Consider the following 16,567-nt stretch of genomic DNA (forward strand, 5'->3'; position numbering starts at 1 on the left):
ATCTTTTCTTCTTCGAATCATACTAAGCAATCTACAATCTTATTAAAATCGATCGTTTTGATCGTTCTATTGGAATCGCTTTACGCGTGTTATTGTAATTTGATTAATATTTTCAGCTAGAATATTGTGTAATAAAGCGAATATCGACGAATAAATTCCCGAATTTATAATTATAAATGATCTTCATTAACTGCTAACGCTCAAATTAAATTAATTTTTACAATAATATATGGCAATCAGATTTAGTTCAGATAACGGCGCAATCAGGGATAGCCAACTCTTAACTATATATACTATAGTACCAGTAAACAGAATAGTAACTACGTATTGTGCTGAAGCTAGCAGGATGAAGAACTGATTTGTATCATGTAAATTATTGACTACTTTGATGAATACTGATACAGTTTTAGATTTTGAGATTTAAACAATACTAGTAGTTTATAAAATAATGTATTTAATTACCACTTGAAATCGTGGCTAATCACTTCCAGACTTAATCATAAATCATATTAATGTGAATGAGTCCATTTTGGATTGGTGCAATCACGTAATTATAATTGTAATCAACTAATACACTGCAAAGTATTATGAGCTTATTCCAGCTTTCATACAATTACTATCATCAATTAACTTCAGCTAGCGTAATTATTAAAGTAAGGGGTAGTAAATTCTAACATGACATAGAAGTAAGTAGTAATCTACTGACGATTCTTATATACTCTGTTGGTTTAAGGTTAAAGTTATAGAGCAATAACCAAAAAATTATGTTCCATGCTACATGGTAGCCACTTTGCTACTCTCCATGTTAAGTTATTAGAAAGATCTTTGTTAGCCGAGTTCGAGATATTTAGGCGAAATAATCCAACTCTTCATAAAGAAATAAATCTACAATACTACTACTATAACCATTTAAATTATATGATAATCATAATTGTTACCCTGTAAGCTATGTCTCTAAAAATAGAGTTCAGAACTATTTATAAATGTTAAACCATATCTTTAGTTTCTGGAAATGATGCTATAAATGTTTGAACATATAGATTAACTTTGTATTATTGCAGCCGCCAGTGACGACTACTTCTTAGTCTACTAATTTGAAATCCTATTACAGCAAATGTCATACGGATATACAATATAAATTGTATATTTTATTCATTACGATAACTCCTGCGGTGTGCTGCTAAATCGTGTTCAAGTATAACTACGCGTATAAGCAATCGTATAGAACTGATTACTTTCTTATTGTGAGATCATACGATTTAATACCTAGACTAATGCTACGCATGCAGGTACTACGATCGTATAGAAAGTATTAAGATTAATGTCTAGAGATGGAATGTTTTGAAATTCAAATATATGTAAGGGTTCATACGTGCGTCACTATGGGAACGGAACGGCTTAACAAAGCTGGCGGTAGGACTTCAAATCGTAATACTGTTTCTCGCCACTAGAACTTACTTGCTATAAGATCATTAACTGTAGAAAGGAAAACCATCTTACTTTACGTTCTTACCGTAGAATACAACATGTCTCTTTTCAAGGCGCGAGATTGGTGGTCGACGACCGCTGGTGATAACGAAGAATATGATACCGGTTGCCTATGCGTTGCCAATATTGATAATAGTCCCGATAATGTCGGTAAGAACTTTGATGGATATTCTTTCTATTTTAAACACAGAATTATTCCTATAAAAGTGACATCAAACGTTCAATTGTAACACGCGTATAATTCAGTCACTCACAGAGTAAACTTATAGACTTGTAGTAATTATACTACTATACAGTTTATCAAATTGATTACGCCTTGATGGATAAAGCATAATTTACTAGCTAAAATAACAACAACTATCCATGATAACACCATTTGTAATTTATTTTATGCAATGTTAAAGAGACTTTTCTTTACTGATAGTACGATCTATTTCTGACAGTTAGTGAATTTTGTTCATTGCCCCATTAGATATGGTATAACGTAATGTATACTTTACTATGCAGTGTAATTTATCATACAAAATACATACCAATTTGTAAATTTTAATTGATGAGCTATAAGGACGTCAGAGGCAAATCAACGATAAAATCGACACATTAATAGATATTAATTAAGGATAAGCTTTAGCGAAGACAAGTTTCATCCTTTGACATTGCTTTTACTCGATAAAAACATACCGTACACGATAAAATAGGTATGTCGCGATATAAATAAGAAACTTTTGCAGTCTAAATACGTTCAGAGAAAGATACCTTCTATGATATCTAGTAAAAATTTAGCATGAAGATGAATTTAATTCTGTAGTAAGACGAAAGCCATTAAAATCGGACAAGTAAATGACGCTAGCGATCAAATAAATCTCATGGAGAATTTATAAAATATAAGAAAGAAAATTGAAAGTATTTCCAAAACGGGTCGGAGTTGGGTCTCGCAATTCTACGTACTGTTGTTATGAATTAGCCACCATCATATCTTGAAATATGTTACTAGTTATACACAATACCATAGAATGCCTATAGTATCATATATTTATTATATTGAACTATTCATATGTCTATTACATCCTCGATTCTACAGATTACATTGTTATGTACGATTTACTTTTTTCACTTCAAATGTCCTTACGATATTGAAGAAACATTATCATCTGGATTGATAATTCGAACTAACGAACTGTGTACAGCATTGACAAGTACAATCTCATAACCCGTTTATCGACACAAAATAGAGATCTTTTTTCTCTCTATATTCGCATCATCAACTAAGAATATTGTATAACTGATTCTGCAATTCGTGGAACACAAATTTATGTCACACATACCACTATTTTATTTATTTTACTTTTTGACATTCTCATCGTAAATATAGTACACTAGTTATTCAGCTAGTTCATATCTTGTTGATTATGTTATTATAGATGTTCTATTAACCAGGAACTTCACTAAAAAAACAACAGCAACAATATTAATTGAATAGATTAAAAAGTATTAATTTTGGCTAAATAACAAAATGGCTAAATTGACTCCTGTCCAGACAGAGAACCAGAAACAAATTTAAAAGAAAAATAGTAATAAATTTATTTAGATTTTAACAGTTTTAAGATTAAGAATGACTTTAGAGATACTTTACACTGATCATGTCCATCTCTATTCTAGAGGAATTGACATTAAACATATATTATTATGATATGTAGATAGTTAAATTCAACCTTTAATCTTGTTGATATTTTTACGGTCATCTAACATCGGTAAGTTAAAGCATGGATGGAAGTAATTAATCTAATCTCCAAAGAGTCATGAATGCTTAAAATGAATTTCGTTTTTTCCCTTGGTGTAAAGTATCATCAACGTAGTCAAATATGAAACTTTAAGATTTAGATAGGCGACCTTTAGACCAATGCATAACCAATCGAAATAATGAAAATATCCGTATAATGCATAATAGTATTGTTAGTAATGTTAGTATTATTTATCAACGTTGAAAGTAAATCAGGCATTTTTATTCACTTCGTGATTCGATAGCGATAAATAATTAGAATTTGATCTAATTCGATAATAGAAATGTTAGATACAGGAGAATCAAACATGATGCGACAATATGCAGTAGATTTATATTCAGTTAACTTATTACCGTTCTCAATGAATAAAGCCAATTAAGAGTCTCCAAAATAATTAGATTTTTCCGAAATAAAATCTCAAAGCATAATATTAATTTCTGTTGGAAATTGTAGATAAAGTTATTGTCGGAAGTTACTTTGGAATTTTAAGAATCTACTCACCCCAGCCGCCGAAATATCATCCGGAAGATTTAATGTTAGAATATCAATTGCAACAACCAATACTACAGTTAGAGGCTGGTAAATTCGTCTCGTAAGTAATGGTTTATAAATTAAATTGAGCATTATTTATTTCTTTTATTCGATCTAGATTTGTGTTAATATCGACAGTTTTTTAAATCGGATATACCGTATGATTTAAACGTTAGCTATGTCTTGAATATAGTTGATATATGTAGAATACGAAATTATTGTGGTATTAAGTAAACTTGGGAGAGTAATTTTATTAAATTATTCCTTTAGTGAGTCAGATGCCCTATATTTAGCTATTCTTCATCCTAGAAAGCTATCTATTTATTCCATAACCGGTAAGTAGCTGGATGTATTTCGATTCTTTCTCTATCATATTTCCTTATAATATACTCGTATTCTACTATCTTATACTGAAAATGATCAAAGGTATTGAGTTGTTCTCAATAACATGGTAATATTACTTATTCATCTTTCAACAGCTATTACTGGCTCAGTTGAACATGGTAGTCAGTATGCCGTCAAATTAGCTTATGAACATTTACTAGAGAGAACATCATGTAACTTTGTTGTTGGTTCCTTTGGAGGCGTAAAAGGTAGAGTAGGATCAATTTAGATTGAAATCGTAAAATTTTAATCACCTTTGACTTTTTGTTTCTTCGAGATTACTTAAGATAGTGTAGTTCTAACATTGATCTTAACTGCTGAATATCTCCCTTCTCCTATGAGGAAAGGCACGTTTATTAACTGGATTTATATTTGATAGGAAAAGATTTCTTTTGCGTTCAGTCGATGGATGGAATGGTGTCATTTTTTGAACAAGAATCATTTGCATTCGGCCGTTTCCTACCAGGATTCTTGCTTCCAGGCCCGTTGAAATATATACCAAAATCTGATTCATTTGTGACATGTTCCACTTCGAGATCAGTTGAATGTTACAAGTACGTCGATTTAGCCTAAAAGATGCAAATTATCATTTTGGCTCTACAATATTTCTATATTGATATCGTTATACATCTTATGGATATATTAGCTATAATTATGTGGTTTTAGATGAAGACCTTGAGATTGATGTACTATGTACACTTTTCTTTTAGATATCAATCTTTAGCACAAGCATCCGAAGGTAGAGAATCGACTAAACTCAGCGATAAAGTATCTGGAAAAAGATTAACGGTAAGAGTATAAGAATTAAGTAGTAATTATGGCATGAACTTTAATTTAGCATAATTAACAAGTCTTTTCTCTGTTTTATTTCTCTATGATGGATGTTAACCATAGTCTGATTGGTCCGTCAATATTGGAGAATGTGCCAAAGAAATCTATATGGTCAGTTTCCAGAATGCTCCATCGTCTATCTTCGTCTTAGGTATAACTTCATAATTTCAAAAGGTTATTTCGGCAGCCCACATCCATTCAGTGCTTACATCAATTCATCAGTTATTTTTACAATAATTTACTACTTAGCTAACATACTGTCTCATTCGTGTTTATTTCTTTTAGTATATGATAGATACAATAAAATTTATTTCCTATAGGTGAACGATCGATATTCTGCTTGAGAGAAAATGGAAACGTTCGTTTTATGAAGAAACTAGAATATGATCCTAGCACATTTTACCCTTATGGCAGTAGTAAGACATCTTTACAATTATGAGACAATGCTTTCTATTAAATTTTAGCGTTATTATTAATCTCCAACTACTTTACTCACTTAATTTCATTTAGCGCCTGATGGTGGGATTCTTTACATGATCGCTACTCATACCGATACATTACTTGTATATAAGGATATTACGTTATGTTGGGCTGCCCAAATGCCCTCTATGCCGGTTGCTTTACGCGCTGCAGAGCTCAAGTTAGTCTTTATACTCTTAAACATGGATATTTTTTGCCGTTTGCTAGAGATTTTTAATCATATAATGATGCCTGAGTGCGTTATTTCTATGCAGAGATTTAAAAGGACTCATTATCTCATTGGATCAAAACGGAAGAATTCAGGCTTCCTATCTTGGAACAGATCCTTCCATGTTTATAGCACCTCCAACAGAGTCAAGAGAAATTAATTACGAGGTTTAATATATATTCTAATTACGTACATAGATCAAAATTGGCTACCATTGCAGGCGATACATTAGAAATACAAAATGTGCAAAGCACAGACCTTAAAGTAATAGATCACCATTCAATTGATGACTTTCTTGTTTACTCTAAGGAATTGGATAAAGAAATGAAGGAATTACAAAAGTTAATCAAGGAATCATCTGTTAGCTCCAGTAAGTTTGTTTTGAAAAGTGATTCTATATTTCAATGATTATCGAGAAGTATAAGCGTAATTCGTATCGAGAACGAGAATTAGTCACAATTTTAAGGCTTAAACGATTTTATTTGTAGTCGGTTTTAATATTGCATATTGTTGTTATACTAGATTTATTCCAAAATGAAGAAAGTATTACAATGCAAGTACACATTCCACCTCAATTGGATCAAACTTCGGTAAATTTTAGACTATAATTTTAGCTGATTTAAGTATACGAATTCAAGTAGAAAATTGCTTAATGATTCTTTATTTAATATGTAGATTATCGATGGAAATAAGAAAGATGAAGACGTTCCATCTTTAACGATTAAGGTAATAGGAATTTCTCTAAGAATTGAAATTTTTTACCGTTAATTAGTTTTAGAGTTATTTAAGGAAGCCACTGGTAATTTATGAAAGCTTTTTCAATTGGTTTCCTTTAGGTTTCTTTTAAATCATCATCAACATTTAATAATGTTGTTGTCACCGCTCATACAGAGAAACCTTTAACAGTGAATCAACATACTAGAAAGATCAGTTTAGGTAACTAGCAATATAGAGTTGATTGGAAATTCGTGAAAATTGTAACTAAAATTGCTTCCAGATTTAGTTGAAAAATATTTAATGCATGATTTCTAATCGGAAAAAGATCCAGAAAGTTATACCAGGCCAATGGGAATCACCTATTACGTGGATAATAGCGATAGTATGTTACCTATAAATTTAACTACGTGGATATCAGGCAGTTACGTTACCAGTCAAGGAGCACCCAAAACTGTCCAGCAACAAGTTAATTTACCCATGAAGATGTACTGCAAGCCTTGCCAACCAGTTAAAGTAGCTACTCATAAGGTAATAAACAGTAATATCGACTTTTTATCCATTTTGATAATTGATTTATAACAGTCTATAACTGATCGCTCTACATAATCTCTATCAGATTACTATTGACACAAACAGAAACCCCGTTAATTTGTATGATATATTTCCCGGTAAGCTTCGATTTTTAATCCTATCGTGACAATTTGGAATGTAACTTATTTCGTATAGGATAAACTAATTTACACGTTTGAATTCCTAGAATATGGAGAATCTAAAGGTCCTGGCAATGCCATCGGCTTTCAATATTATAATGGACCAAAAGTTACTCTATTAGCTTCCAAAACTTCGCGTGAGTACATTAGAACAGAAGAATAACCTTCAATATCGAGAGAGTTACTATCACTAACTATCCTATGATTTTATGCTTTCAGAGCGTTATCGATTGCAGTCTGATAATTTCGAAGCGTTAGCATTAGTTACAAGGCAGTTTGTTGAACGTATGAAAGCCAATTTTGCCAACGATAAAGTGAGTAATGGATGTAAATAACTAATAATGTCGACAGTAGTTATATCTTGCGATTAGGTTAATAATGACTATCATATTCTCTACTTTCTATCATTTAGAATCCTGACAAGTTCAAGGTTTCTTTCACGGGTTCTTTACCACTGCATGAATTTTTTGAGTTGATTGATGCGCATTTTAATGTAAGCCGCAAGTGTAAATTATACTGTATGATACTCTGTATACTTTATTCTATTTCAGTTTTGCTTGATTAAATAAACTGATTAATATACTAGAGTTATCCTCTTCACATTTCATTATTAAATCGAAATAGAGAAAAGTAATGATGTTAAGATATTACGTATATGCTGAAATCTTAACCTAAACTTTAGTCATTGTGACCAACAACAATATATTATAGGAACTTCATAGCTTAATCTTGATCACAGGGTAACTATACTTTGGTGCGCATTTGTTCCAATTACAGATTCGTTTAGAACAAGAAGAATTGCATGAAAAAGTTCAGCAAGAAGCAGAGCAGTACAGAGCCATTCAAAGGCGACTTTTAACTCGTTTTAAGGATAAAACTCCATCTCCGTTATTGAACCTGGATGTAATTTTGGATAGTACACATGCTACGGTATGTTAAAGATCTTGATAAAGCTCTGATAGACGAATGATTGTAAAAAAATGTATTCAGTATTTCCCGGCATAGAAAATAAATCTTTCTGATTGATGCCATTATAGATTATGGAATTAGCCGATAAAATTAAAAAGACTGAGGAAGCATTATCTAGAGCAGCTAATGCTTTGTCCTGCGGTACTAGTCTTCTCCTACTATTATTAAGGTATTGCAACCTTGTTCAGTTATTCATTACCAACTCAATGGCGATCTATACCTTTTCCAGATGTCAATTAATATTCCTATTTTACTAAAAATAATCTTTTATTTGCAAGGCTAAATATGAACCTGAATGACAGTGAATTTCGTATACTTGAAGCCACGTTATCACCGATAGTAATTGACTTACGAGATCAGGTAATTAACTGCATTTTAATCTTGTTAGTAGTTACTTGACAGAAAATTGGCCATCTATAACCATTACTACTACTTCTCTAGGGTTGGGAAGAATTAACTGATGCTGCAATTACTCATTTACTACGGACGTGCTTAGCTAAGTCAGCGAAAGATCAAGCAGGTGATAAATTTTATTCGATTTTTCCTAATTCACTGAAGACCATATTCAATTATTATTTTGCACTTATTAGATCTGGAGCTATCGTTATTTATATTACAATCGCATACTTTAATGAATAATCTCTCGCTTTTATTACTGTGTAGTCAACTTGCCTCCTCTTAAGATCCCTTCTGATACTCAAAAACTAAAGAAACATATAGCTATGATGTGTGATCGGCTGACTAAAGGGGGCAAATTAGCATTCGAAAGTAACGATGTTACAACAAATGGACTACCGGAGGTTGTTGTATCTGATCCTAAACAAATACTTGATGATTACCCATCGAAAGAAACATTTAAAGCAGGTATTATTCTAGCCTGATAAGATTAAAAGGATGATAGAACAAATTTCTATTCGTGCGTACTTGAAGAGTTTTCTACACATAGTAAAAGTTTTTCTTGATGAGCAACTTCTTTACTAATTTTGTAAAATAAATTGTCTTGAACGACTGCGGCTGATTGATTTCTTGTCTAAATCTTAATCATTGTCAATTTAATTGGATAGATTTACCATCAGCTCCAGCTGAAACCAATGGTAGTCATGACCTTTCTACAAGTTCCACTGTTAGTGGTAAGAGCCTTCCACCTATGTATGAATCAGAACATCGAGATAGTGTATTACCTCCTTTGAGTACGAGCAATGGCATACGAAATCTAGATCTGGATCCACGACTTGCTAGTGCAATACAAGGAAGTGAAAGTTAAATTAAGCCTTTACCCAACCCGTTTAATCCTGTATATTTTTTGCTCTCATTTATCCCATAAATTTATTTCGTAGTTGATGAACATTTTTGTATAAAAATTGGCTTCATCCAAAAGTTTCCTTTCCAGCCTATGTTAAAATGAGAACTTTTGTAGCGCAGTACTTGTTGACGTTGTTCTTGAAAGTTGTTAAATCTATTGGACAGCACTTTTCCTTACCACACAAAATGGCTGAGTTCCTTACGGAATATTTCATTTAAACAATGACGATCTTTTAAAAAGTGTTTCAATTTCAATTTAAAGCTGTTGTTCTTGATATTGTAACATATTTTATGACTATCATGTTGATTGACTTAATTTAATCTGTAGTGCAAAACCTTTACAGTCCAATATTCTACCACGAATTATAAAGTCCTTCATGACTTAACTACATCAATATTTCAAATAGTAATTTTTACTACTATGGTACTATCTAACAGTAGGCCTTTAATAAGGTATCACTACTACTTTAATTATTAAAAATAGTATTAATGCTCTGGCTATGAATACAGCTCAGTATTGATAATGTTATCCAAAAAAACTGATCCGATCTTGCTCAAGTAACAACGTTATACTTAGAACCCGTGATGCCACTAATATCTATTAGATGTGTAAATATACCTAAATTATCTAAATTCACAGTAATAATTAATCAATCTTATCAACACCTTTGATAGCTTTATGATGTTGTCGGATTATATTAATGACTCATTTGCCTTAACAACAGTAAAAAGTACATTATTACTATGTGAAGTCCTGTTTATATGATCTTTCTGTAAGATGTAATGTATATGCATTTTCGATAAGGAGTTTAAATCTTATGATAAAGTAGGAGAGACTTTCTTGACTACTTTTTGTAATTGTTCGTTTTTAATCAACTGAAATACGTAATAAGATAGCAATCTAATTGGACTCAATTCCTGTGTTTTTCATAAAGGATCACGATTTTGTTCCTATATTAAAAATTTTCCAGTTTATTAATTTTAAACAAAAATTAAAATTCTGCTTAACGTGATATATGTAATTGCTAGCTGATATTATGTAGAATAAAGTATTTAGCTTGTAAGGCTATACCAATTATTTCATGTGGACAAAATTCATAAATTCTAAATATAGTATTACAACTGCAGCTCTGCTGTAACGGAACTAAATAAGCACATGTTAATGGATGCCGTTACTTTTATGACGTGCAAAAGACGTTATGTCAGCGCCTCCAGCGTAATTTATTGATACACATTAATTAATCTGCTATCGGAGCTGCGTTTACGAGCTGTCGTGCATGATGAGTTGGCTCTAACTACAAATCTATTAAAACCAAAGGAGTTTGTATGGGCTAGTTTAGAAGTCATGCTTACGGGGAGGATCAAATAAACTCTCTGAGCAGCAATTAACAACCAAAGAGGTTAAGGCCGCCATAACAATTTATTGTCAGCTTCATCACTTAATTACTAGCAATGGAGGTTAAAGGCTAACACTTGCTAATTAGCAAATTTATCGAATCGCAGATAAGATAATTGGCACAGGACAATAATTATTTGTACCTACTATTACCAAATATTAGTTTCGAAGTATACAATTGAAAGATACTAAAGTTATAAGCTACACACTACATAAACACGTCCAAACAGCTATGGTTATAATTCTTAAAGTGTAATAAAGTTACAAATTATCCGGCACGAAGTACATAGGAAAGACAGTCTGCAATATTTAAAGTTCACTGGATAATTTTTCTAAACGGTTCGTTGGGCACGATAGTGTTCACTTTATGTGGAAGTAACTTCAATTTCCTGAATTATGATTAGCGATTACTTCATAAAGCCCATTCACTCGTTGAGGAGGTGGTAATTTAGAAACCATGAACTTTAACCTGATCCTCGGATGCAATCTGGTGTTTTTTCAAGAAGCTTCGAATCTTGTTTCTCTGGTCTCCCTGAAACTGCAACACTAAGCCATACTCCGGATGCTCAACAACAGTGCCATTGCAAGCAAATTCCTATGATAATGTAGTATAAGGCAAGTTTAGGTATAATTTTAGTAGTACTCAATATAATTCGCATTGTCAATATTATGGTAAATACGAATTTTCTCTTTCAAACGAAGGGTAATAAATTGTAGGAATCGTGGGCAATAACGTCAGTCAAGTTTGCAAATAATGATTTAATGTTAGGAAATAGCAAGATTAATAAAAGACTCGTTAGGGTAACAAGATATTTACAAACTTGTTTTATTAATTTGCCCAAGTTGTATCCAGCACCGCAAAGGTATTTAGTATTAAGTTATGTTAATAAGGTGTAATTAAGAATTACAAGCAAAGAACAAATATTCTAAAGTAATAATTGTAGGGTAAAACGATGTCATCATTAGTCCATAGATCTGTTTACTAGAGCAGCATCAATAAATACATGTGAAAAAAAGATGGAAAGTTTGGGTTATTATTCTTGTAACAAATTACCTTCTTGCATACACGCGCAATCCTTTTCAAATCGAAATTATTCGAAATTCCTTGCACCGTGGTCAAAGTTTTCCGACCGTTACGTTGCTGAATTCTTATATGAATGACTCCTTCCTGGTGGCCTTCGTCCTCTCCTTTGAGAGCATCCGCAAACGGATCTACAAATGGATCATAGGAAAAAATGGAAACCTTCAAAAAGAGCATACATATGATGCTTGTAAGGTTTAAGAAAGGTTGTACAGTTAATAAATATGTGAAAGGCTGGATCGCTGCAATCACTGTTGTATGGATGGGCGAAATTAGGCCGAAAATTTAAGATGTAACCTGTGAATCCCTTAGTTTGAAAGATCAATCGGAGTTGATACAGTCCATCGACATACACTAAAGTATTGGTTGCTTGACAATCAACATCCTAGACGCTAGAGGGGAGATGTGCACGCAAATCTATTGCCAGTTGTTATAAGGAAAAACGTTTTCTACATGTTCACACGGAATTCCCTATAAGATGCTCAAGGAATCTCGTATGTACGTTGATAGTCAGCATTGAAAAAGGTCGCATCCCATACCGACTCCAGTTAGCTATACTGTACTAGACTTTAAGGGTCAGTCGATGTGATCGTTCTAATCCACACATCTACTATAGCAAGCCATTTTCAGCATTCCTTTCCTATGCCATCATAGTCATCCTTTCAGTGTACTGTACCAATACTTTCCAAGTTATTGCACTTACGACGATTTGTGTTTACAGAGCGATTGAAAACGAGTTATTTACTATGCTGTACTAAGCGTCAATACTTTCGGTCGTGATGAGTTCTTTTAACATGTCCTAAAAATAGCCGCTAGTCTATTCATCATGATCACAAAAAGTGGTACTGGACCGGCACGGCACGGCACGGTTATGAATTAAATGGTTTCGAAGGCGGTCAGTCAATTTTACGACGGTAGTGAGTGTGAGGAAATCCGCTTTCATTTAATTTATTTAATGGTTGCTTAATCCATGTTTATTAAGCTACTGCTTTTTTTAGTTATCGGGTCAGATGTGTGTTTGAAAGTTCTTCTTTGCAACTTTTTCAAGCTGTCTTGAACTACTTTCCGTTAGTACAACACGGGAACAATGCAGGGTCAATGATGGCGTTGTACTGTCCAAGATTATAGTCGAATTATCATGGGGCAGTGGTATATGCTAGTAACTGTAATGCCTGTATCGAGTGGTTGCCTATACCGTAGTAACAGCACTATTGTATTTTATTGCGTAGTACATATAGTACAGGGGTAAAATTACAATGGACTGTATAATAGATCGCCATAACAAACATGTCCGAAATGGTGACGATCTACTTAGGAGAAATTGTGGACTATCGTGAGAAAATTGGACGTAGATTTAAATAGACTTTTTTCCGATTAAGAGTGAATCCATTCCATCTTGATCATGTTATTATTGGGTTGCATGGATTGCTGTTGAAGACATTGAAAAGTGAAAGCTGACTTGTGGACAGAATATTTCGTTATTTACTGTTCAAAAGCAATCAATGTGAATTAGCGCCGATTGATTCGTTCCATTTATCAGATCTTAACCACTTGGTCCATAGCGCCCAAGTAATATTACAATCATTCTTTTCTTAAGCTATACTATACTGCCATGCTACTACAGCTAAAAATACATCACTCTACCCGGAATTTCAACGATTGAATTGGATCATGATATTGCGGCACGGTAGTCAAGCGACAAAAAAAAATGCAGAAATCCACTGATACTGTCTTACTACTGTGTAAACTAGTAGCCGTACAATCTTCACGAATCACGATATAAATTGAAGTCCAAGATGCTACGCTAGCGGCCAACTTAAAGGATAAAATGCTTACCAAAAGTTTTTAAATTTTGAATGGATTCTGTCATAAGCTAGGAAAGTCGGTTAACGCTTGAGAGAAGATTTAATTCGTTGCCGATGGTCGACGATAGTTTGGCGTAAGCACACACAGTTGCAAGCTAGCTTGGAAACGATGAAGACGGATGACGATAACGATACGTACCTCCGTAAAATGAGTCGATTGCACCAGTGCAGCGGGAAAATAACGTCATGGTCCGGTCCGGGAGAGTACAGTACAGTACAGTACTACATCATGGTACTATTAGTGCAGTCCTGAGATCATGATATACTGTACACTGTACTTACTGTATCTTTCTTTTTTTTTTACTGTACAGTACCGTATGCTGTCCGGTACGGGTACCGGTACGAATAACAATTTTGACGCGTACAGTACTGTACTGTACTGTACAATGTGTGCAGTACAGTACATGGGATTACAATGTACAATGTACTGTACTGTACAGTACAGTATTCTATTGTACTGTACACTGTACGGTACAGTACAGTATGGGATTACTGTACAGTACTTACGGCCTGGTACAGTACAGTACAGTACAGTACGTACACGAATGAACGTACTGTAGAGTACTGTACACTGTACTGTACAGTACTGTATGTAATGTTGTGCTCTTGATACTGTACTGAACCTTGGTAACTTACTAACTTGATGGTAAAAATTCAATTTTGAACATCAATCAAAGACCAAAACAAATAGGCAATCGTGAACACCAGTGTTGTCCTGCATTTGACCAACTATTTGGCCCGTTCAAAATTTCTACCAATTTTTTACTGTACACTGTACAGTGTACTGTATACCTATTATTATTTTATTTGATTATAATTACAGTATATACAATATACCATTATTATCTACACTGCTGTACATACATTGTACGCTACAATACAGCCGACTAGTATAAATTTACACAGTGGAAGTTGTTCACTTATGAAAACAACTCCCAACCAGTGCCTTCCAAAATAGAATCAACTACAGGATGACTAACGTTGAAGTTGAAGAAACAATGTCGGCCGAAGGCCGATCGAGTATAATTATGAATGAATTGATTATTATTATAGAATAGGGACTGGATACTGCATCAAACGCGTAATTGGGTCTTGTATGTTGCTTGTTTCAAAGTTTCTTCAAGAGAAAACTAACGATATGCCACTATATTTTGCGTTATTAAATGATATACCATCGTAATTTACCGAAATTGAATAATATGGGATTTTCCGATTTGTGAGCACGCTCAGTACGACACACAGCATGATTAGAGTACATTGTATGTACTGTGTATTTTACCAACGTCTATTCGGTAACGATAATTAATTAATTATTTACAGTTAATACTGTCCTGTACTGTACTGTACAGTAAGCGAATAAGGGCGACTGGATGATTCAGCAAGAATCATAGTGACGACAATGATGCTGTTGTTAAAGTTACAAAATCAATTTTATAATTTCGTCCATAGTCCTTGTAGGCTAGCAGTAGGAAATTGTTGGTCATGATTGGTCACATCATCGATGGTGATATCAATTTGTAGGGTTACTCTCCAACGATTGGATCAATATCACAGAGAATGAACCGCAAATAATCAATCAATCACTCATGACATTGATAGCCACTATTAACATGACATGGTATTATTATATCGCAATAGATAGTTTTTGCAAACGGTTATTGCTCAGTAATGCACGTAATAATGCATTTGTATGTTGCCTCAGCGCTTGTTTAAATAGATAGAACGAATCGCTAGCAATTTACAAGTATTATTCTGGACGGATTACTCTTGCTATTGCATGCAATAATATTTTACAACCTAAGGTATCCCCTCGAAATTGGACTATCATTAAAATTGAACTTGTAATTGAGGCGTACCGTAACCGAATGTGAATGCTGATATCTTCTACAAGTACGACTAGGAGTGGAATAAACTGATACGAAGATAGCAAAATTTTATTAATCTTTTCAAATTTAGTAATCTAACGTACGCTCTAATCTTTGCACACACAAATATAGTAAGTACGTGCAATCGAATCTTGTCACAGCGCTGAAATTAAAAATGTAACAGAATTTCTAAATGTTTTCACATGTGTTATATAAGTTCTCCAAACACATTGGAGCATAATGAACAGCAATTTCTTTTAACAACATTTACATAGTTGGCGGCAGCTAATGTGCAGCAGGCTCACAAACTATATCCTTTCAAAGCAGAATGGATCTAGTAACACGGATAGTTCGTTACGCTCAACAGAATGAAGTAACTAAGGTTACTAACCATTGCACTACCAACAAAATGCAGCAAGTAGAAAGATCGGAATGTCAACTAAAGATTTATACGAAGTGTTAACGGCTATATAAAAAGGTTCATCGAAGTGTAAAAATATCTTGTGCTATCCAATGTATTCGGATTCACTGGGACAAGTTAGCAATATACAATACTTCAAACATTTTCTTAATGCAGTATCTACACGTTAATAGATATACAAGAGCTTAGTAATGCGCAAAAAATCGCTCATAATTGACGGATTGGTTGATCAATGCACTCCAATAGTTAAAGCACTATCAATCCATGAAGATTTGCCACTAAGCTGAAGGAGTTAATATCCCTTTAAGGAGGCAAGCTTTCTATATAAAAAGCTATACAATTCACAGAAGAGTTGATCACAATTATAATACAAATCCTAATACAAAAATATCAACGATCAACTTCTACGAGTATTGCCTCCAGTCAAATATAAATAGCTAAAGGCAAGATGAGTTTAAGCTTCGAATACAAATTTCGCATTTGATTGTCAGAGGTAACTTAGAACTGGAAATCAAGTATTGAAAAATGTTTGAATTAT

At 33.3% G+C, this 16,567-nt stretch overlaps 2 protein-coding genes across 2 annotated transcripts; one reads left to right on the forward strand and one right to left on the reverse strand.

The window, feature by feature from the left end:
• Window positions 1-1,526: 1,526 nt before the first annotated feature.
• Window positions 1,527-8,980, forward strand: TRIADDRAFT_22294 (uncharacterized protein; the record flags this gene model as incomplete). Its single annotated transcript, XM_002110301.1, has 24 exons — window positions 1,527-1,638; window positions 3,723-3,861; window positions 4,071-4,135; window positions 4,280-4,393; window positions 4,564-4,738; window positions 4,895-4,973; window positions 5,079-5,166; window positions 5,336-5,431; window positions 5,526-5,655; window positions 5,750-5,870; window positions 6,013-6,091; window positions 6,226-6,293; window positions 6,379-6,429; window positions 6,540-6,639; window positions 6,752-6,948; window positions 7,037-7,088; window positions 7,178-7,267; window positions 7,350-7,444; window positions 7,543-7,623; window positions 7,908-8,060; window positions 8,168-8,268; window positions 8,378-8,459; window positions 8,541-8,619; window positions 8,763-8,980. The coding sequence occupies 24 exons, from the start codon at window positions 1,527-1,529 to the stop codon at window positions 8,978-8,980; spliced, it is 2,565 nt and encodes an 854-aa protein (XP_002110337.1).
• Window positions 8,981-11,245: 2,265 nt separating this feature from the next.
• Window positions 11,246-13,748, reverse strand: TRIADDRAFT_63244 (expressed hypothetical protein; the record flags this gene model as incomplete). Its single annotated transcript, XM_002110829.1, has 3 exons — window positions 11,246-11,392; window positions 11,852-12,009; window positions 13,715-13,748. 3 exons carry the CDS (start codon window positions 13,746-13,748, stop codon window positions 11,246-11,248), a joined length of 339 nt encoding a protein of 112 aa, XP_002110865.1.
• Between the last annotated feature and the right edge of the window lie 2,819 nt (window positions 13,749-16,567).

The sequence above is a fragment of the Trichoplax adhaerens genome, genomic scaffold, assembly GCF_000150275.1.
Source record: "Trichoplax adhaerens TRIADscaffold_3 genomic scaffold, whole genome shotgun sequence".
NCBI lineage: Eukaryota > Metazoa > Placozoa > Uniplacotomia > Trichoplacea > Trichoplacidae > Trichoplax > Trichoplax adhaerens.